Genomic DNA, 24430 nt, shown 5'->3' with positions numbered 1-24430 from the left:
CCAGAGTTTGTCTTGATCCCTGACAGACATGCCGAAATATACCTTGTAGGCTTCACACATTTTAGCAGATGCTGTCACAGAGTACTTTGTCGCTCTTGTTTTGATAAATTGGCCACATACATAGCAGATTGCGCCTGGTAAATGCTTGGAGCCTTTTCATGTCATCTCTGATAACATCAGATAGGTCTGTGTGTTCAGTTAGGCAGATAGAGCTAAACTGAAGTGATGAGTGGTGAGCCCCTGTATATATATATTACTATGGTCAGTTATAGCAAATTCTAAAAGGTTTTTGATATTTTTCGTAAGTTTTACAACATTCTAGAAAATTATTGTAAGATTTACAACATTCTAGAATGTTTTTGACAAATCTTGTAAGTTGAAGAAAATTTTCTATTAGCTTCTCATCAGTGAACCTAATTGAAATGTTTTGGAAAATGGGTAAATTTGCAAATTTCATTACTCAGATCACAAAACCAAAGTTTGAAGAGAAAAATACGTTTTATCCATTTACTTTAGGCATAAGTAATCCGGAAATAACACTTTGTTACATAGTGTAATTATAAGTCATTTTGTCATAATAAAAAATAGTGCCTTATTTAAAACAAAGTACTCTAATAGATTAATAAATCTTTGTTGCCACTTATTACCATCAAACTTAAAAGGTCTTGTTGAATTACCAGATGTAAACACCAAAGTTTATAAGTTGTTGTTATTTTTAATTGAAAAAAAACTTTTAAATGTTACTAGAAGAAGGGTGTTTGTTATATTACAGTTTTACATGTATTCATCTTAAGCATTGCTTGTTGTGTATGAATATTTATGCCTAATATTTTTTGCACATTTGTTTATAAGTAGCAGTTGAAGACTATTCAATATCATTCCATTATCTTAAAATGGTGATATATGTAAAGGTAATTTAAGATATGAGTACACATTTAAATAAAATTGAAATGTCTTTAATATGATGTTTAGTTATTCATTGGATTTTAGAAAATGTAAGAAATGTATGGTAATGAGGAAATGTATATTTTTTTAAAATATATATTTGAAGATTTAGTCAAATAACTTTTATTATTGGTTTATTAAAGGTGGTATACATGTACATCATATCTTCCATTGCAAATGTCACAATGTTTTTTCTTGAAAATTTTATACTGTTTGTAAATTAATATCTACGTTACATGTTATGTTGTTTGAGAATTCAGTAATATTCTTTCAGATGTGTAATTTATAATCCATTTATATATTTTCTCAAGCCATTGCTTAGGGGCAGGAGAAAGTGATTGATAATTAAGAGATACACACAAACCTCACAAAGTTAACAGGTGAATTCCATATCATACACATTCCAGTATCTGGTCCATACAAGTTCAGTGTATTATATTTTCCAGTACATAGTACTTTATTATTATTATATACATTCTTGTATTTAAATAAATTCAATCAAAATCCATTGAATATTTGTTTACTGTCTCCTTTAATACGTTTACTCTTATTGATGCATTTACCTATAATTAACTTATTTCAGCTGCTTTTATAATTATTTATTTCACATGTCGTAAAGGAATTACGTGAAGAATAATGTAATGTAGTAATAATAAACTTCTGATCAAAGTAAGTTACGTACTAGAACTATTCCAAAGTGTTCTTAAATGTAAAAAAAACATCGTTTCTGTTCATGTCACAATGTGTTGCACTGATGATGTCACATGTGTAGTATGACAAAAAATACAGTAATATGCAATACAAGGTGTAAAATAAATTATATTTTAAGTGTGAATAGTAATATTTCTTTATTTGTGATTCAATTATAGTAAATGATATAAGGTTGTATTAACTTTCACTTAGAAACACCTGACGGATTCATAGAAAAAATAATATATTTTCTATTTGTTTTCAAGCAGAGGTGATTAACATTCTACAAATATTATGTCTGGTGATTTGAATACATAGCTCAAATCCCTTACATTAGATATTTTAAACAATGACATAATAAAACAACTCATCAAAATGTATATTCTTTTATGGTATTTGTTAATTTACTGGTACAGTGGCGACCTGCAGCTACATTTTTGTTGGGGAGGAAGGGGGTTAGTCCAGTCAGAAAACAAAGAACTCTTGTCAGTTGTAGGTTAATAACAATCATACAAAGAATAATAAGTGGGATGTTTCTTACTTTTCATATTAAACTTTTGTGGTTGTTTTGATAACCGTAGTGGTTTACAAAACAGACAAACATTTTGAACATCTTTAATCAAATGCGTTATTAACTGATCGACAAATACGTTATGCTTTTAGAATCATTATTCATTATTTTGGTTTGATAAAAATGACTTTTCTTGGACATTAATGGAATTTCATATAAATATTCAGACTAGTGAAACAACTGCAGTAGTAGAAATTCTGAACAAGAATTGTGTATAGTGATAGTATGATATTAAATTACATTTTCAGCTAGGGACATTTGTACTGATGAAAATTTGTAACCAAGTTGATTCTCTTAACATGATTCTTATATGTACCTGTAAATTAATTAATAAAGATTTCGAAAATTTTCTCTTTTATGAATAAAAACAAGAGAGAAAATAAATTTTAAAATGTGATAAATAAATATATTTACTGGTATTATCACTGGAGAAGTAAAGCTATACTGATACTTCACATTTCGTTACCTGTACTGTTTTATCGATATGTATATGTATCTCTGTTTGAATACAGAGTGGAAATTTGATTCTAGTAACTCAAAACGCTGTCATTACATGGTTATTTTAACCGTAGATACAATAAATGAAACATAATCTCCTTCAATATTATCACAGAAAACAAACAAACTGCTCTCAATTCATTTTCTTCTAACTTGCATTTTTCTATTTCAGTTGCTTCAATTTTCGATCACCTAATTCCTATTGTAATTGCTGCTGTAGGAACAACACCTTTGATAATTTGTTTAAGGCAAGAAAAATTATATTTTTTAATGTTTAGTTGAATAAATCTTAATATAATTTCTAAGGTAATAATAGTTGAACCATTTGTGTATATTCTTGATGATAAATTTAATGTGGCTGAGAAACCCAAAATGCTCATTAACTGGAATAATAAATAATTGTTACAAACACTTGCAGTAAAAAGAAATAATAAGGTGAAATTAGCATCAGTAGTTTACAATAAACTGTAATTTATGTGTGGATCATCATTTAAAATTTAAAATGTGGAACACTTTCTTCAATATTACAAGTTCTTGTAAGTATGTTATTGTTCAACCTGTTCATATGTAAATACAATAAGGTAATGTGTGTCAGTAAAAATACTTGAAATTGAAACGTGTAAAATATTGGCAATCTAAACTATTACAATTAGAGTACTTGGAAAACGCTTGTGATAAATACAAAAGGTATTTTCATTCAAACAAGTTCTTTAACTAATTAATGATTTACAATTACATATTTTCTATTGTTTTAACATTTGGGAAGTGATATAAAAAATACCTCTAATCTGGCCACTTTCAAACAGTTCTAGTTGGATTGAAGCTGTTTTAAATGACAGTACTAAGCCTGCTACAGGGAGAGTTTTCTAAGTATTTTATTTCATGGTTTTCATTGATATGGTTACACGTAAGGGAAACAGTTCTTTATGTCCTAAGATAACTTTTCATTAATCATGAATTGAGGTAACTTCCCTCTAGAGGACTTGTACTCCAGCTAGTATATAATAATATTTTCTTCATTCACGCCGTCTCCAAATATTTAATAAATGTTTATTTTATAGATTTGTACTGCATGACTTTGTTCATGAGTCATTCACTCGTAAAATTGGGTCGTACTCCGTTTAGTAATACAGAGACTTACATATATAGGTAATTCAAGTAGTTTAGGATACCACACTATCCCTTTTGTCTCAGATAAAACAATAGTAATTTATTGTTGTTTTCCTTGTTATTTTTTATTGCGTGAAAATTTGAATTTTGTTATGAACCCCAGCATCTAGTTTCAGTTCATAAAGCAAATAATAGGAGTTGACTAGTACTTCACAATTCACCCAATTATAGAAAATTCTTTATTCATATTTGCTTTATTTAATTTGCTGTTTAAAAAATCCGACATTTGCGAAATTGTTTTGCTAGGACAATTGCAGAACTTTGATGTATCTTATCTAATATCCAAACACCCCTTTCGTCATGACAAATTTCGAAACAGCAGAAATTCGTTAACGAATTTATATTTATGTTAGCTCGAAAGTATTGGATTCTTTTACGGTCCACAGAAAGTTTAAATATGTTTCATTTCATTTTTTATAAAGCATCATTATTATCGTGTTCTTATTCCTCTTGCGTCTTAATTCAAATATATATTCTCGATGTTGATAAATGACGCAGCGCCATCTCGAAGCTAAACAACTTCCAGACAAACCTTGAAATGTTAGAAATGAAAAAGCAGTCATAGATTAAGGACTTCTGGTGTAACTCAGTAGTAAGACCGAGTGCTTATTGCTCTAAGACTAGTTTAATGTTCGTGGCGAGTACAGTCAGTTAGCCCATTTTGTAGCTTTCAGATAAAAACAAACAAATAAACATAGAGGAAACTTACTGCCCCACAATTTTCTCAATATTTACAGTAAACTAATTAAAATATAATCACACAACTTAACATTATCAAAAGTAAAGATTTAAATACCGAAATCCTTTTTCATTTCAATTTCTTCTGTTATTTATTGCTTTTGAAATTCTCATATTTTTAATATCACTTATAAATAATTGTTTACATTTTGTTCTCATTAGAACAAGAGGAATGTGACATTTTCCACAGACTATCCCCAAAATCATTAAAGTTGTATATATTTTGATATATATAAGATAAACATTCCCCCATTTTACTTATTAGAAGTCAATCATGGAGCCAATTAGTTTGCTTAAGATTTGGATATTTCAATAGAAATGTTGATTGAAGACGTGTTAGTTTAACTGATATCCATTAAATTGATATAAACCAGTTATCAGTAGTTTTATTGTATTAATTTTCCATATAATGGTATTTAACATCAACTTATCATGATTTTTGATGTTTTTAGGAAGAAACAAAGAAAAAATAGAAACCATTTAAGAAATATAAAGCATACAGACCACCTTATTATAAAGAATTAAAAATAAATTTCAACAAATTCCAACAACAGATTCTGACAGTCCATAAAACCAACCTGCAGAGATCTTCCATCCTCGGACGATTTTCTCCACCAATTAGACAGACTGGAGCTCGAATTATGTCTCTTTGTCCCTGATTTTTAGAAATTTCCCATGGATGAAAAAAGTTAAGATAAAAGGTATGTTAACAGAAAATAGAAAATATAAATTAACACAGTATATAAAATTGGCTGGTTTTATCCCGTTAAAAAATCCATGTTTGTTTCAAAGAAAGTGATTATTTTTTACTTAAGCTGCATAAATTATAACGATATTGTAGACACACGTGTTGAGGAGGGAATGATTTCAAATTAATAACAAAAATTGTTTAAATAAACAAAACTGTTTAGTTTAAAAGTTGTTATTAATTCTATTTGGTGAGCGAATATGTATTTTTTGCTTTTCATAAGAAGACGGTTAAAAGTGTATTATTTAAATTTCTTTGTATAACATGGTATGATTCGTACATGTGAGGGTGTGAGTCAATTATCTACACCAAATTACACAATTCTTCTGTATTTTTGTCTTATATGTATTGTTAAACTACAACATCACCGCATAAAGAAAGTTTAAAACCTCAGTAAACAATTGATAAATATAGATACTACTATGCGAGTGCAAGTTAGGTTGAGTAAAAGTGCACTCCTATCAGAAAGTTAGTTAATGAAAGAAAACGTGAAATAAGTTGGTATGAGAGTAATTAACCATATCAGGAGATATTATGAAGTGAGTTTCAGAGTTTAATAGAGATAAATATAATAATTTATCAAGTTAAAGGGGGTTATATATTAGTTGAACCCGTCTGTGTGAATTTTGACGAAAAGGAGATAATTATTTAAAGTAAGGATACATGTGTGGTCACTCATGGGGTACTGTGAGTGAATTATAATTTAATAGTAATGCGAGTCCATTACCAATAAGCAACAGCAGAAATCTGAATATAAAGAAGCTGGAGCAACTTCTAAAGATAGTGCTGGTGAGAAACTAGGAAAGATTGACTGTCAGCAAAGGTTCTGTTGTCAAACTAAAAATAATCAATAAAAAAAGTCAGATACACCATGAGAAAGAAGTGACACTTTCATGATTGATTAGTGCACTACTAGTGGTCAGATGAAGTTAGCAAATGGATCAACAGTGACATTAGTGATTGGAGCATGTTACAAATATTTATAGTTGCCAACAAATCACAACATGTCAGTAAGTGAAGAATATGTCAGGAACAAAAACAGTGAAAAGCCTACATGACATTGGTCGCAGTAGTACAGCAACGAGGACCAGATTAGTATCTTATGATCAAATGACAAACAAATTACATGTTTGAGACCTGGAGACTACATGCTTCAATACACCTATATATGACCAGGTGATTCAAAATATACCATAAAGTATATGAAGGTACCAGACAGAAGGAAAACTGATGAAGTATTGATGGTCACCACTAGAGCTCAAGAATACAAGAAAAGCAAGACATCAAAACCTTACAAGTGTTAAACAGTAACGTTCTGAATGTAGATTTGTGAGAACTGAAGGAATCATGAAAGAAAGACCTTCATTGTAAAAAGTTTGTAACAATACACGTGAGAAAATCAAACAGAAGACAAAGGGGAAGGTAGTTATAGAGAAATAGAAAGGAGTGCTGTATGAGATCTATCTAGACAGTTATACTAGAGAAGTTTAACAGATTATGTTGAGACTAAATGTATGAAAAATAAAACATATATGAAAGGGGGATTCGAAATATACCTGGCCATGCCAGGCCTGCATCCTTTCACACATCTAAAACTTTAAACTTAAAACCACGTGTTGGAGTAGGCTTCCGTGGTTTTAAGTTTAAAGTTTTAGATATATCTATGTAAAGAACATTAACTCCAAAACACTTAAAACTGCAAGGGAGTATTTTGATAATATTCGATAATATCTCAAATGAATGATAACATTCCCAGCTTTGTGTTTAAGTCTTTAATTAAGTCAGGAGTATTGAATTAACAAATTAAACAACAGGAAAAACCAAAATTAACGTCTTATAAGATCAAAGTAAATATTATGTAATACCAATTTTAAAGTGACTTAAATTAAATGTCACTCAAAAATAGTTTAAATACAATACAGAACAGAACGGAACATAAGTACAATAAATAATACTTGGCATTAATGAAATTTAACATAATGCAAATTGAAAGTATTCGAAATTTGTTAAAATTTAGAGTTTTGTATAACTCAAAGGTGAAATTATGCAACTCAGAAAGAAAGGTTTAAATTTAATGAGAAACAACTTAAAGATAACATATTAAAATTTGACAGTCAAATAAAATAAAATAAAAAATAAGTAAAGCAACCGAAATTTAAACACATTTATTTTCATAGTGTTTAGCTAATCTATACCATTCAACCAGGATCACCTCTTTTCAGGTTGGTGATCTCGTGTTTTTCCTACAGGTTTTGGTAGTAAATTGATAATTTTCATTTATTGTGGGCCCTGATGGCAGTCGAGGACTCAACACACTAAAAATCAGACTTCGAATTTTGCTATGGGCAGTACATAGATAGTTCATTGTTTAATTTTTTTTACTTAACAAGAAACGAAGAAAACTGTCTTTGATCCTTCTCTCTTGATGATCCAGGGCCTTCTTGCCCATATCTATTGATACCAGTGGCTGGTGGTGGGGATATTCTGTGTCTCGTCAACAACTGTGGGTAATGTTGTATATGTTTCAGAATCTTGGGTTTTTCCTACATACTTGTTTTATTGGGCTTGTTAAGTTTGGGAAAGACCTTTTCTTTCAGTCAGGCATGATATTATTTCAACGAATATGGGGAGTTATCTCACACCTAACTACTGCTACTACTTCACCGTTTCTTATGGAACATTGCCATATTAACCACAGTACTACTTACTGGATTAATGCTCATTGTTGTTATTGTATAACATTTATATCAAGTTGGTTCATATAAAAGAATTAAAAAGTATCAAATTAGATAAAGTAATCTATTTGGATGCTTATAATTAAACTGATGTTTCGTTAAAAATTATGGTATCTTCTACTGATTTATAAAGAGACTTCAAATTCTTAGTCAAGATATGAAATGACAAGTAATTTATTTGCATTTACAAAATACAACTCACCAACAGAACTATCTATCACAGATTGTAAGAAAATACATTTATACCAAAAACACAATAACTATGATTGATTTATGAAACTAACTAAAAATATCAAACAGGATAAATGATAAATTGTCCATCTGCACACTTCCTTTAAAACATGCTTTATTCCAAGGTACAGTGTTAGTACAATATACTACGACTTTACATATTCACAACATTTCACATTCTAACACAGGAGCTGATCAAGAGAAATTAATGATTTGAAATGATTCGTCAAAATTGTTTGACATTTTTAACATGTACAGTAGTAAGTATTGAAGTTTATTTATAATTATAAATTAATGCGTTTGTTCAAGAAGAAAACATGTTAGCTGAAACATTCAAATGTGAAGTTGTGTGTTGTGTGTGTATTTTTTGCAGCAATCTTTAAAATTTCACATTCGGTGTTAGAAAATGAGTTGTTTAGAAAGCATTAACACAACAACTAGATTTGTTGTAAAAATCATAGAAGTTGTTAAATTTTTATATTGGGTAAAGTCTGACAAATCATTGTCAGTTGGTTTTGTTTATGTAATAAACATTTCTCTTGCCTGGAGTTTCTAAGATAAAACGCTTGTCGACTAAACTTCATTGATGATTTTAGAACCATTAAATAGTTAATTTCGATTAAATCATTTTGATTTACGTCAGACTTTTACTTGTATTACAACACTGAGACTAGTATTTTAGGTAAATTTGTAGCTAGTGCCCTCTATTGGAAAATAATGGATTCCTCCACAACAATGGTCGTTTCCCATTAAAAACTACTTTGCTAATAGTCCATCACCATACAAAATATTCATTCACATGTTTTACACTAGGATAAAAGAGAAATATAGTTCTAGTAGAAATTTATTAATAAATATTCTTGATGAGAAATCACTAATAAAACAACAAGAACAAATTATATTTTTCCAAGCTAACCAATTGCTCCGCGCATAACTAAAGCCTTGAAGTGAGGTTGTATACCTCGTTAATAATATTTCAACACAATTCCCAAGACGAAACTGCTTATTAAAATGTTGAATTCTAAAATCCGTTTTTTAGGTGTTGCTTTCATAAATAAACAGAATGTTGAATCGAGGCGGAACGATCCGGGCTAGAGATCCGCCTATAGAGAGTTCAAAGGGTTAATGTTTCTGGTCTTCTGAAAAGAATGTCCAAGCAGATTACAAAAGGGAGATCCATCCCTTTTAAAATCCCAATTGAACCACTGTAAATAAGTGTTTGCTAATTAACAAAAAGAGATTAAGTTCAAAAATCCACATAAAATGAATTAGACACTAAATATACTTCTGTTACAGAAAAGTTGAAGTTTTTGCCATTCACGTGGTTGGGAGTAAAAGCTTTTTTATAGGAAACGGTGACCAAAAGACTAAGAGACACGTTAATCAAATGAATAATTAGTCTGGTTATAATTAATGCTTATAAGATTAGATAACTATTTTCACTAACTTCGTTAACATATTTGATCTACCTCTAATTATTTTAAATTCAATTAAGATGCAAATATATATGCAAAAACGGCTCGTTTGGGCTGAGAAAACACTTTTACATAGAAGGTCGAAACGTTATTCGCTCTTCTATGTAAAATATTTTCTCAACCCAAACGAGCCGTTTTTGCATATAAATTTCTCAACAAGTGGGTTTCTCGTCATCACTGATTATTAAGATGCAAATAATACTGTTTTACTATCGGAAGCTATAAATAATCTGTAAAATATATTAAAAAACTGGAAAGTTTTGTTTTAATTTAAATTGATGATAGGAAAGAACCAGTTCTTATGAGATAGTCTCTTTTTTTCTAGAATGTGGATTTTTTTATCCTTAAATAAATATTATTTTATCTTTTAAAGCTTGGAATCAGTATATGTTTGGAGCTGGTTTAAGGGTATTAAGTATGGAATATTTTGAAAACATTTTATGTTAATAATTGTCATTTAAATATGATTTATTTGATGTATAATGTTTGTAAAATATTAAGCTCTGAACATTAAAATAATCCAAAAAGTGTTTGGTTAAACAAGTAACCAATAAAGCTACAAATTTCTTTACGCTTTGCCCCCGGTAACTGAACATCGGGTTTCTATACCCACAGTAGGCAGAGCACAGATAGTCAAATGTCTAGCTTTGAGCTTAGTAACAAACAAAACTTAAACTCTGATGAATCAAAATAAAACTGACATTTAATTTTTTTTCTGTTGTATTTAAATACGTAAAATTACAGGACAGGTTCGAACATAATAAGTGTAAAAACTGCAGAAATGAAAGAAAAACGAAACAAAATAAAACAACAGATAACAGTTTTATATGTATTTTCTAAAAATAAAACTGTCTTAATATGACGTTTGGGCTGAAGTACACACACACAAATATATATATATATATATATATTATTTACTTAAATAAAAACACAGCTTGTTTTCATGGGAAATAAACTTGAAATTAAAGGTAAAGTTAATATATAATAAGTCATTATTAAATTAGCCAGAAAATATGCATCTTATAAATAATCAGTCCAATAGTAGTTTTTAAACATAACTTGACGTTATTGAGATTCGTCATAAAAATACGTTACTTAATCATAGAAATAAATCTTGTGCGAGAAGAATAAAGCCATAAATCATCTGCGAAAAAATATTTATATATATTTATTGTCATAACTTAATATGTATAATATGGTTGCATGTTATTTCGTGAGCTTTACTCGAAAATAAAACAGTCTTATTTTACTAAATTACATATAAAAAATTATATTACCTGTACCTGATTATGAAACAAAACGCATTTTACAAAAGAAACTATAAAGTTGGTTTAAGTTTTATACAAAATGAAGGGAAGTCCATGCTGAACAGTTTCTATTTCTCACTAAGGTCAGTCAGTTTTAGTAAGTTTTTCAGAAGGGCTATCAATTAAGTGATTCTGAAAATATTATTGATCTCTTCATTTAGGAGTAAATAATTTATTATAGAGTTCTTACAAAGGACTAATGTTCATTACTGAGTCCTTCAGTGTCATTTAAGACCTTTGAGAATACTTGTTTGTCTGTTATTCGGAACTTTATATCAGATCTCGATTTGTGATGTGTAGTTGACCACACTTTATTGTGGTTATGCAGTGTAACTTGGGCTGCTGGTAGATAAAATAATTACCACTGAACTTTAGTCAACGAATTCTTTTTTTTATTTCACTGATTTATTCTATCACATGTTCATGGTGGAAGTGTTGGTAGATAAGCGATCCTCTTTTCTTGGAATCTGTTAATTCTATTTCGTTCTCCGATATGCGATTAAGTTACTGCTATGAATTAATAATTGGGATTTACGCCTCTAGTAGACGAGTGAGCATCCTTATTAACCAATGTGATAGACGCTTATAGTAGGCGAAATATCGTCCTCATCAACCAATGTAATATACACTTCTAGTAAATGAGGTATCGTCCTCATTAATCAATGTGATATACGCTTCTAGTAGATGAAATATCGTCCTCATTAATTAATGTGATAGACGCTTATAGTAGGCGAAATATCGTCCTCATCAACCAATGTAATATACGCTTCTAGTAAATGAAGTATCGTCCTCATTAATCAATGTGATATACGCTTCTAGTAGATGAAATATCGTCCTCATTAATTAATGTGATATACACTGGTAGTAGATGAAATATCGTCCTCATTAATTAATGTGATATACGCTTCTAGTAGATGAAATATCGTCCTCATTACCCAATGTGATATACGCTTCTCGTAGATGAAATATCCTTCTCATCAACCAATGTGATATACGCTTCTAGTAAATGAAGTATCGTCCTCATTAATCAATGTGATATACGCTTCTAGTAGATGAAATATCGTCCTCATTAACCAATGTGATATACGCTTCTAGTGGATGAAATATCGTCCTCATTAACCAATGTGATATACGCTTCTAGTGGATGAAATATCGTCCTCATTACCCAATGTGATATACGCTTCTAGTGGATGAAATATCCTTCTCATCAACCAATGTGATATACGCTTCTAGTAAATGAAGTATCGTCCTCATTAATCAATGTGATATACGCTTCTAGTAAATGAAGTATCGTCCTAATTAACCAATGTGGTTTATGCTTCTAGTAGATGAAATATTGTCCTCATTAACCAATGTGATATACGCTTCTAGTGGATGAAATATCGTTCTCATTAACCAATGTGATATACGATTCTAGTGGATGAAATATCGTCCTCATTAACCAATGTGATATACGCTTCTAGTGGATGAAATATCGTCCTCATTACCCAATGTGATATACACTGGTAGTAGATGAAATGTCCTCCTTATTAACAATGTGACATACGCTTGTAGTTGATGAGTGATTTCCTCAATAACCAATGTGATATACGCTTCTAATAGACGAAAGATTTTCTTGATTAATCAATGCAGCCTAGGCTTATAGTAGACCAGTTATCTTCCTCATAAATCAATGCGATATATGTTTCTAGTACACAATAGACCATCCTCCTTAACTTACGCGGTCTACGCTTCAAGTAGACAAGTGATGGCCATTATTAATCAATGTTATCTAGGCTTCTGTTCGAGGAACAGAAACTTCCAGCACAAGAATCACTAAACGAGATTCGTTCTGGGGAGTTACCGTCACGTGAGAGAACTGAGAGACAACTGTCTGTCATGTGAATAATTTTATGATGGATGAGTGTGCTTTCAACAGGAATGTCAGATTTCTTTCTTTCCTTACTATTCATATTCGACCAGCTAGTGCTGCCCTCTAGGTACTTACTTGGAGATTCTTCCTCTACTGGTGAGCTTGGAAATTCTCCTGAAAAAAAGTGTGTAGTAAGAGTAAAATTTTAGAAAACAACAACAACACACTAAAAATGCATACACTGAAGTAATAGCTTTGTTTTTTATTCAGCTCCTGGGATTCTACTATGCTATATTCAGACTCTTAAAAATGTATTACGTATACATTTACCAAAATAGTATTTATGTATATTCGAAACAATAGATTCTGAACTTAATTATGATACCGTTTCCATTTTACTTTGAATAAAAACACATAAAGTTATAAACAATGGTGCAAAGAAATGACGATAAGAGTAAATTAACACTATTTTTAAATCTACGTCTACTTTTAACATTGACTTTTATGGTGTACATTTTATCGTTGGTTTTTTTACCTGATTTCTGTCCATTCTGATCTTGAAATGATTTTTGTGGGTTGCTGTTAGTCTCGTCCATTTCGCTTTCTTCACTACTGATACTAGTAAAATCTACCGACTCGAAAAGTTGAGATGTTACCTGAACAAGAAAAAACAACAAAGACAAGTCATGATACACTTCCTTCTTAAAGTCATGATACACTTCCTTCTTAACTAACTAAATATTTGGAACATTTGACATAACAGCAAAAAGAAATTTATGAAGGCACTGAAAAACAGAAGAATAACGTAAGGAATGAAAACATTAAAATCAACTTCTAATTCTTCAGACTTCATTTCTCGCGCGTTGATACCATATACGAGTGTTTATGTGTAAAATAATTTTCAAGCTACTATCTCGCCCAACGTCATACTAAATAAAGTATATTGTTATGTCTGTTCACCCTCGTTGTACGAGGAATTAGCACTTGATAGCGCCATATAGGTGGCTACCCTTTTAAACTAATTACAATATATCAATATTTTCCTGGTCACAGATGGCTGGAGAACAGAACAAACGTGAAGTTCTAGTAGTCAAATATATATTAATTTAGCTAAAAAACTATACTGACATGAATGTACATCTTAAGGAACCTCGAGCAACTACGAAAAAAATCTATTAGCAAAGTTTTACCCGAAAGTAAGCAAATCAATATTATACCTTTTCATCACGGAAATTGATATCCGGGGACACATGAATCCAAGAACTCCTAGATCCTTCCTTATTATTCTCACCAATCTCTGGAGAAGTTTCCTGTGAGTTATCATTGACATTAGTAGAATCTGAGCGACTAAAGCAGGAAGTGAGAGAAATCGTTTCGTTTTCGTCCAGTAAGGTGTTAAGGATCCGAAGTTTCTGAGCTACAGACAAAGTACAAGTTTCAAATGACAGCTGTTCTAGATCAACACCGGTTCTCTGCTGATTCAAGGAGATATGATCTTTTTTCCAAGATGATTCCGGTGGATTTTCTAAGAAATTTTTTTCAGAGTTTTCAGCACCTGTTTTGTTTTCTACAGGTTTTGTTATGTGACGTTTTGACGCTGTAGGTACTTGATTTGTTTCTTTCTTTCTGTTTCCTGATTGTGTTGAATTAATTTGTTTGGAATTTTTTGGCGTTTTTTTACAATTTTCTGAACTTCTAAGTTTGCCTTTAGCAAGCGGAACATTTTTATTTGGTAATAGTTTACGTTTACTTCTATCTAAGCCTTCTTTTTCTTTCTTCAAGACAGTAACGGAAGAACTAGGAAAAGATGGTATTTTAGTTGCAAATGTTTTGTGACAATTACTTTTGTTACTTCTGTAGTTTCCTGGAACAGGAATTTTTGAGCTACCAGCGACCATTAAGTGAGGTTTTGGAGGAACAAGAGGTTTAATTTTATGTGTATTTGTTTTAATACTCTGGATAACAGGTTTTTGAGAGGTAACTGACGTTCTCCTAACATTTGTGAATATTGGTTGTTCCTCTCTCCGTAGTAATTGGTTTTCTTCAATTTGACACTTAGGGCGGGCGAAGAAGGAATGTGTTGACATGGTCAATGTTTCGTGTTTGGAACTGAAATATTCGTTTCCGTTTTTGGAGTTCATGGAAACACTAAGCGAGTTAGTTTGAATATCAGCGTGGGTATTGGAATTTACATTTTGATCTAGGTTGCTTTGACTCGAATCTAGATTAGAACCACATTGTAATAAGGTATCTTCAAAATCAATCTGGTCTGCCGAAATGGATTCTGCCTGATTATCTACTGTTTTTCCAGACACTTTCAAACATTGTGGAGAATTATACTCATAAACATTGGCTTTAAATGATGGGGATTCATTTTGAAGTGCGTTTATCTCTGAAGGAATGACTGGTGTTTGAAACATTTGGACCGCATTTCCATCACACCGAAAATCACCTTTCGGTAGATCGGAAATCTGTTTTGAAGTGGAAATTGACACTTCCTCTGAACTGTCATTTCCTTTGTCATCGGAACATGGCGTTGCTGTTATCCCTTGTACAGATCCATCAACTCGTTTCCAGTCTATTTCTGTAGACCAGTAGGAGTTACCATTGTCATTTTTGATATCATCCTGCGTACCTGGATTTCTACAAAAGGTTTCTGTATGCTCATGACTGTGTTTATTACAACTCCTTCCAGTAACACCTTGAGACTTACGCGTTTTAGTTTTACTTAGTGGAATCTTAGAGATATTTGAGTTTTTCAACTGAAAAGACGGTATCTTTCTAATGGGTAGCCTCGATAAAGGTTTGTTAAGTTCGCCTTCCATTATTCTCTTTTCTTTTGTATTTCCAATAACTCGGTTTTTCCAAGGAATTAATTCCTCCTCAACGACTGAATAATTTTCAGCAACAGTCGTTTCAATACCGTCCAAGGACTTCTGGAATCTCCAACCTTCCATTTCTTCCTTGTCAATGGAGTAAACTCCCTGTAACGTAGTAAATATTCGATCGTCATTGAATATCAATAATGCTCTATAACACCTTATATCACATTCGAATTAAAATGCTTGCTTGTGTCTTTATATACATAAGGACTTAGTTATCCTAAAATGTTTGCATATTTTTGTAACCATCCCAATATTTTATCATATTACGATATGTCTTTGAACACAAATGGTATTTTGGCTTGAATTCTTACTTTTTCTTGAGAAAACTGTAACAATAAACTGAAAACATTGTATATAAAGGTTTAACTTAATCACTTAAAACTATACTTGAATTAATCGCAAACATAAATTAATGCGATTTTTTCTGGAGTTTTCAGGTTTGTTTTTTTTATTGAACTTACGGAGCACTCTTGCTGACACTGTTCACCTTCCTGTTGCAGCCACTCTTGAACAAAGGTATAGTGCTCTGGAAAATCACACTCGTCTTCACTAGGACTCCACAGATCATTGTCCTGTAATCAGAGGAATTAAAAATTAGTTGATTTTTTATAAAACTCATTAATTTCATAAACATATACTGTACTGTCACTGATTAGTTGAGAGTATATAAATAATTTTGCAATTTATTATTTCTATTTATTTTTCTTTTATCATTTAAACGTGTTATAATTAACTAGATTTACAGTTGTTCTCATAGCTAAACATGAAAACAATATTTATTTTGAAATCGATATTTTATTTGTTACGAAGTGCAAACTATCAGTTGCAAAGTATTTTGGAACTAAGAAAGCACCAATTACGTGTTAAAACAACACAGTTTGAGCAGTTAGATAAAAGAATTTGATATAATACGATGATTTATATTAGTTTTAGTTTGATTGTAGTTAAGTGCAAAACTGTAACAATGTGCTGTCTATGCTGTGCTCACAACGATATTGAAAGTTGTATTTTAAGTGTCGGAAGCCTTCAGACTTAACCCAGTGGCGCTAAAGGAGAGCATTTTACTATGAAATCTCATTGTTCTTAATGATATATCCTGCTATATTATAAATATGTATCTCTTGTACTTCGACATTCAAAAAATGGCCAGTCTTCGGATTTATAATTCTAAACTCAGAGGTTCGATTCCCCTCGGGCTGTCCGCTGTGGCTTTGCTATAAGAAACAAACAACAAAAACCTGATTCTATATCCGAGTACATCCTCAGATATTTATTTCTCTCAGTATGAAGATTAAAACAGTTTTGATGTTTCATTTGTAGTTTACCTTCCATTCTTCTTTGAAAGTAGCCTGAAATCTAATTTTTAATATTGTTTTAACGCTTTGAACAGTACTGCACATTATCTCACTACTATTAATAAAAATAGCAAGTGCATTGCATTTGCAAACAATATCGTAAAAGGTCAGTAATTACAGTTATTTCATCTCAAAATGTTCCACAGTGGCACAACGGTTTGCCTACGAAGTTACAATGTCAGAATCCGGGTTTAGATATCCGTGGTGGGCAGAGCACATATAACCCATTGTTCATTTCCATTCCTACGTTGCTCAGCAGTAGCGACTGTTGTGTATTTGGTACACTCTTGTTATAGAATACTTATAAATGATCTTATAATAAATAAATATACCCAGTATTCCAAAAATCGTTTGTTTGATACTTTTTCACTATGTTATAGGTCCAGCTTATTTCTCTCTGGTTAACTTGTGTTTAGGGTTACTAATTCTCCTTAACACTTTTAATCCAATAACAAACATTAATCAAAGTGGAGATTGAACTGGAACTTTTTTAAACTTCGTAATCCAGATTGAACAATTTTCGGAATACAAAATTTATTTATTATATCTGCTATTGTACAGTTATGTAATGTGAAGAACTGAATAATGACCCTTTTTTTCACTTCACTTATCCAGTATACAGGTTTTCCTCATTTTGAATACAAAGCACGTTCACACGAAAAGTATGTTTGACCTTATATAATGTTTATACAGATGTGTTAGACCACACTCATATGTTTATTTATACAAGTTAGTTACTATATCTACATATTACCATTACACACTATTACATGCACTAGTAGCTTAAGACAGACTCCTCCACAAACAGGTAAATCATGTTGTTATTAATGATTTTTATCGAACAATGACAAATATAGATTTGCAGGATAATAGGAGTTTTCTCTAAATAATTCAGTTTTCTTCTGGCTGAATGAGGTCGCGAGAAAAAAAAAAAGAGGGTTTAAACTAAAAGTCACAATAGACAATATTTAGGTCCCGCATGGCCAGGTGATTAAGGCACTCGACTCCTAATCTAAAAATCGCGGGTTCGAGTCCCCGTCACACCAAACATGCTTGTCCTTTCAGTCGTGGGGGCGTTATAATGTTATGGTCTTTCCCACTATCCGTTGATAAAAGAGTAGCCCAATAGTTAGCGGTGGGTGGTTATGACTAGCTAGTTTCCCTCTAGTCCTGCACTGCTAAATTAGGGACGGCTAGCGCAGATAGCCCTCGTGTAGTTTCGCGCGAAATTCAAACACAACAGAAAACTCCGCAATATTAACAATTGGTTTGGTTTGAATTTCGCGCGAAACTACACGAGGGCTATCTGTATTTATTGTTTCAAAAAATCGCATAAAACTGCATAAGGGTTATCTGCACGTAGTCGTCCCTAATTTTGATTATTTCTTTTTTTACGAGTATTTTGAGCGCAAAGTTACACATTGGTTATATCCACTACGAAGAATGGAGCACCGGCTCTTGGCGCTAACAACTTTGAACAAATAGTTCAGAGTAATTCTTGATTACAAGAAACCCATTTGAAATAAAAATGTATCTCAGAACGGTTGGTATGGGTATTAACACTTTTACTGATAAAGCAGAAACAATGTTTCGATCCTCTCAGGTCATTTTCAAGTTAACAAAGAGAGAGTTTGCAACTGACCTTTGCCAGTGTGTTAATACCCATATCAGCCGTCCTGAGATACAAATAATTCAGAGGGAAGGCTGATGGTCAAGAAAACCGTTGTCAAATCTTGAGTTACTCATATTTGACTAAATAGTGGGATGTAACGGTCACTCTTATAAGTAGTGCTAAGCATAATTTTCTAACAATACGAGAACCATGAACCATTAGATTCACAGTTTGTGCGCGCTAGCTACTTGGCCACACCATGCGCTTTTATTAAAACGCAGTGTTTGTAATTAACAAGAACCAAGATTGTTACACACATCACATGACCTACGAAACATTATCAATGACTGTATGTATGACATATAGACAGAGATTGAACTAACCCTTGAACATTTCAAGCTGGCTGGCTTCAGATCCTCAGATTCTTCGCTGTTTGTGACGTTTGAAGTGGACGAACAGACGGAGCTCAAAGAATCACTACACACAGGAGAGTTTTCCGAATTTTGCAACGTTGAAATACACTATTTAAAAATAACTACAGTTTGTTATAATCGTATTTTATAGTTATATCATTTTACTTTTGAAAAAAAAACAGAGTGGGAAAGAAGAGAAAACAGATCTTAACAGGTAAATAAATCGCCGTTCTAACAATCCATGATAATTTTAATTACTGAATAACTGTTTTCATTTCAAAACTCATCTGCACGTTCTTGATTTAACTCAAAATACTCCTATTGAATAACAATAAAAAATACAAATTCTGAGTTGAATGAATTTTCTATACAGTTCTATACAGTTAGCAGAAATTTTTATATACCAATTTTATAAAAAAGACAAATCACTACATGGGTAAGAGATTTACAAGATAATAAAAAATTGGGAATTAAAAAACTACCAATAGAAATCCTAAAAAAAAGTAAGGAAACAATTCTGGAGATACTATGAACATTATTCATTCAAACTACAAACCCCTATTTTGACTCCTTGTTGTTATCTAGAATTACATTTGATGAAGTCCAAATATGAATTTGTAGTTTGAGTGAATAATGTCTACAGTATCCCCAGCCTTGTTTCCTTACTCTTGAAGTTTTATAAATTTCGAATTTTTAATTTATCTTGTTTGCTTGCTTTTTGTATACTTAACTGTAAACAAAGGCTTATTTGATATGGTAACTAACGTTTTACATTGTAATGATAATAAACACAGCAAGTAGCTAACTGATACGGTTCATGATTATTTACTATAGCTAATGGCTATTTTATCACATTATTTTGAGATGTAAAATGTTAAGCTGCAGCTGAAGATTTTCATGGAGGTTTGTTTGAGAATATAGTGAGCATTTACAGTTTCTGCATAACTAATTTTATGTAATGCATAGCAATTGGCTAAATATATGCCTAAACTAAGACACAATCCCCACTGAGCGCTTATAAAATTTTGCCAGTAGAAAAAACAGCCTTTGAAAATAACATGGACGCCTCAAACGTTGCTTTAAATAAACCTTTATATTTTCTGAAGTAATTATTCTACGAATGCATGTTACAAAATTTAATATTATGTGTATTGATATTTTTTTATTCCTTTACTTCATACATAATATATGTGGTGGCTCCCAACAGACACCAACTGTATAGTGTACAAAGCGTTGGGTACAGACATGTTATAGTCATCTAACTTTTATCTACTATTGGCTGGTAATTCCTGTATCACCCTATACTTAAGGTTTTAAGAGTATAATAGATATGTATAACAAAGCTAGCTTCAACGAATAATGATAACATCGTTTACTTTAGTTTATGTGAAACACTGAAAAAAATAAATCGAATTTTAACTCCCCACGACTTTCATATGACCTTTAGTATTCTGCAAAACGTTTGAGTGCAATATAACAAGCACTTTGTGTTGTAGGCTGGTAAGAAAATAACAATAATAATAAAAGGAATAATAATTACAAATGAACCGTTTTGAGCGGGTTTTAATTTTTTGTATGTCTGACTATCATTGTTCATAATAGGTTATTTATTGAATGTGCAGAAACCCATATCTTAACGTATGTAGTTTTAAATATATACATATTTGTGCGTGTATGTGTTTCCTCTTTTAAAATGTGGGATAATGGTGGCTTCTATATCCAAGTAGCTTTTTTCTTGCTTTCGATAATTTTATACATTATATATTGTTTGAAATGACACTAAAGTTATTGTGATGTTTAAAATGTAAGTTAATTGTGCATCATTGTTGATTTATCATAAAAATATATTACGTCCACGTTGATGTAGAATTCATTTTTATCAAAATACAAAGTATAACTTCACTTTTAAGGTTTAAAAAAATATCTAACATGACAAACCTGAACCACTGCCGCTCCTTTCTCTGGTATGTTCCTACTTTTATCTACCGGAAAAGGGCTTTCACAGACTGACACACATCGTTCCAAAGGTTGAACGCTAAACCTCAGGCTATTATACCCAGAGGAATTTACCTCTTTCCTGATGTACAAATGAGAATCCGAAACGTTTCGACGAATTGCGAAATGTGGGATCGTGGTCCTCGTGCAAGAACGTCTATTTTGTATGTGTGTCTTACGTGGCTGAAAACGATCACAAAAATCACTAACCACCGATTTTTGTTTTGCCACCATTTCTTGGTGATTTAATAAAATAAAGGGCTTAATCTCTGTATGTTGGTTACGTGACTCGCTGCCAAGTTGCTTAATATTTTCATTACCCTCTGCTAGCGGCTCGATACCAAGCTCTGTACTTTCCTTGTTTGTTTTGCAAGGATTATCAGCCAATATGTTATCACGACAATATAATATGCTATTTGCTTTTTCATTTTTCTGAACTAAATGGGTATTAATTGTTCCAAATTCTTGAAGAAGAGTGGTTCTTTCCCAGTCTGTGCTTTCCTCAGGATTGTCCTCATTTCTCTGTGAAATAGAACGTGTTTCTTTGGCCACGTTTCCTTCTTGAGTGGAAGCAATCAAGGGATCTTTGTTTTCAACTATACACCTCGACTGTCTTATTGAAGACCTAGTGCCATCAACATCTATGAGCGGTGGTTTACAAAACTGGAACAAACTAAGCCCAGAGGAAGAAGCCGTTTCTCCATTTTTGTTTACAGACATTTTATGCTTTACAGCTGTGAAACTTGGATTCGTCGTTTTTACAAGGTGTTCGATTCCATTAAATAAAAAAGATCTCACATCGTGTATATTAGACTTCTGGTTTTCGTTTATCTCTATTTGAATATCACTGGACATAGTGGAATATCCTTCGTCTTTACTAACGTGGTCATCATCAACATTTGGCTCGATGTTCTCAACAGAGTGGAATAAGCCACGACTCCTAATAGCATCTGAAAAGAAAGATTCATTAGTGTCCTGAAAATTAATGGACCCATTTTCTAGCGGAAGAAGGAAACTATAACAATGGACCATAGAAATTTTTTTTTAATAATCAGAAATAGGTACACAAATTTAAAAAATATGTGTATTGAGCTTTCAATGTTTAAACATTTAGTACGCTAATGATTAGACTAAAGGTCTTAAGGTAAAACTTCTTACCTGTCATCACATAAGAATTGTTTGTTATATCGGAGTCATTGTTAGATTGAATTTTTCGAATAACAGTATTTGTGTTATTTTCTTTTGAGAAATTGATCACACCAACAGGTTTTAAGGCAGATGATGTTTGAAGAGTTTCTTGCTTGGAACAACCAGGTTTATTGAATTGAACATGTTTACTGAGTTTGGACGGACTAGATGCTTCTTTTAAATTTCCAGAAACATGGAATCCATGATCCAGATTTGAGCAAGGTGGTATTACCTTCTTAAACTGCAGGTTTCTTTCAGCTTCTGAAACAGAATTTCCAATATTACCACAAGGTGATGATGAGTCATTAAACGCGGAAATACTAGATGAAGAATGTAGAAGAGCTTTAAAATTAAAAGGGAGCTGGGAATCATTACTGAAAACCTGACCTATTTCATTCATCGAATGAGTAAACCTAGCGACAATGTTTTGAACTGTCCTATGGCTAGGCACAGTGAGCTTATTGGAAGAGCTTAAAGGAGATAAATTGTCAACACTAAGAAGTTCTTTTTCAATCACTGGTTTAGGTAGTGTCTCACTACTAACACCAAGGTCCTTGGAATGTTGGACAACTTCCTTTTGTTGCTGTTGAATTTTCCGGGAAGAATCTGAACCATTGAAACTTAAATCATTCGTGAGCTCCAAGAGGATATTTTGTGTTCCTACTTGCACAACATTTGCACTTTTAGTAACTGTTGTTTCGGAATTGTTTAAGCAAGAAATGTTCATAGTTTTTTCCCTGCCAAATTCTTTATCAAAACTGCTGGGAATTTCGTTTTGCTGGCTCCAAGTAGGCTTAAGAATTTGATGTCTATCAGGAGATTCATCACTGCCTTGACTCGTCGAAGCAATTTGAGAAATTTCTGATTGGAAGCCCATCTGTGAGGAAATACAGGAACAATAAAAATCATCTCAAATAAAATATGGTTAATTTATTACGAAATTGTTAACTCTAATTAAAATGACAAAATTATTCAGTCTTTACGAAGTCACCAAATTTATTTTTCTAAAATACATATATTGATATATATGCTAATAATTGTAACTTGTTTTAAAACTTATTGTTGAAGACACACATCATTAAAATATTGTAGTATGTTGTCCGACTTTAATATGTCAAATGTAGGGAGAAATAAATCATCAAATGCGTTGAGAACAATTATTTTCTATATATAGAATGAATAAATACAAGTGCTGACCTCTGATGGCTTTAGCTGTTGCTTAAGCACAAAAGCCAAGACGCTGTTTTGGTGCTCTAATTCCTGAACCCGTTCTTCCAATCTTTGGCATTCTTCTCGTAAGTTCTATGGTAGAAAATAACTTAATTTTGACCAAAATAAGGTTATTTTACTATATTTTGTAGGATAAAGATATTAAACATACTAATGCTTTGACGATTAGGAGTTCAGGATGTATCTTTACAAATGTACAAAGAAAATCTGATCGATTAAACCTATCGTATTTGGTAAATAATATACATTGTTTGGTTAAGAGAAAAAAGTATCGTAATATATTACTCATTTAAATCATACATCTTAAACTTCTTTCAGATTCCAATGCAAAAAGTAAATAAATAATTAAATTTTATTATCACCAAACAATAAATAATTAAATTTTATTATCACCAAACAATAAATAACCAAATTTTATTATCAACAAACAATAAATAACCAAATTTTATTATTCAACAATTTTCCTAGCGACATCTATAAAAATGAAAGACTTTATATACAACTAGCTGGAGCATCCTCAATTTTAAAAAATTAATGATTTTTTTAAAAACAATATCTTATAGATCATGTACGTAAGACGTCATTACAGCAGTTAATAAACTCTGATTTTATATGTAAAATATAATAACAACAAGTAGTAATTCATCATTTTATTTCACAGTCTTAAAGTTGAATACATTTCTAAATATGCAATACAAATCTCAGAAATGTAATTCCCGAAATATGTTATTATGCTACTGACTGAGATATCGAAGATGCTAACTAATGATTGTTTGTTGGTTTTGAATTTCA

At 31.5% G+C, this 24430-nt stretch overlaps 1 protein-coding gene across 4 annotated transcripts in view; it reads right to left on the bottom strand.

The window, feature by feature from the left end:
• Positions 1–8253: 8253 nt before the first annotated feature.
• LOC143247373 (uncharacterized) overlaps positions 8254–24430 on the bottom strand; it is a 119279-nt gene continuing 103102 nt past the window's right edge. For 3 of the 4 annotated variants that reach the window (XM_076495353.1, XM_076495355.1, XM_076495356.1), the window contains 8 exons: positions 23606–23710; positions 22379–23285; positions 21164–22170; positions 19196–19333; positions 16307–16417; positions 14178–15944; positions 13496–13616; positions 8254–13134 (listed from right to left, as the gene is read on the bottom strand). In XM_076495353.1, the coding sequence (XP_076351468.1) occupies positions 12866–13134; positions 13496–13616; positions 14178–15944; positions 16307–16417; positions 19196–19333; positions 21164–22170; positions 22379–23285; positions 23606–23710 (4425 nt within the window). In that variant the 3' untranslated portion in view covers positions 8254–12865. The remainder of the gene's footprint in view (positions 13135–13495; positions 13617–14177; positions 15945–16306; positions 16418–19195; positions 19334–21163; positions 22171–22378; positions 23286–23605; positions 23711–24430) is intronic. The other variant, XM_076495354.1, reaches the window with a different exon arrangement.

The sequence above is a fragment of the Tachypleus tridentatus genome, chromosome 3 (assembly GCF_004210375.1).
Source record: "Tachypleus tridentatus isolate NWPU-2018 chromosome 3, ASM421037v1, whole genome shotgun sequence".
NCBI classification, from domain to species: Eukaryota; Metazoa; Arthropoda; class Merostomata; order Xiphosura; family Limulidae; genus Tachypleus; species Tachypleus tridentatus.
Note: the sequence above shows the minus strand (reverse complement) of the source record. Positions and strands in the feature narration are given on the sequence as shown.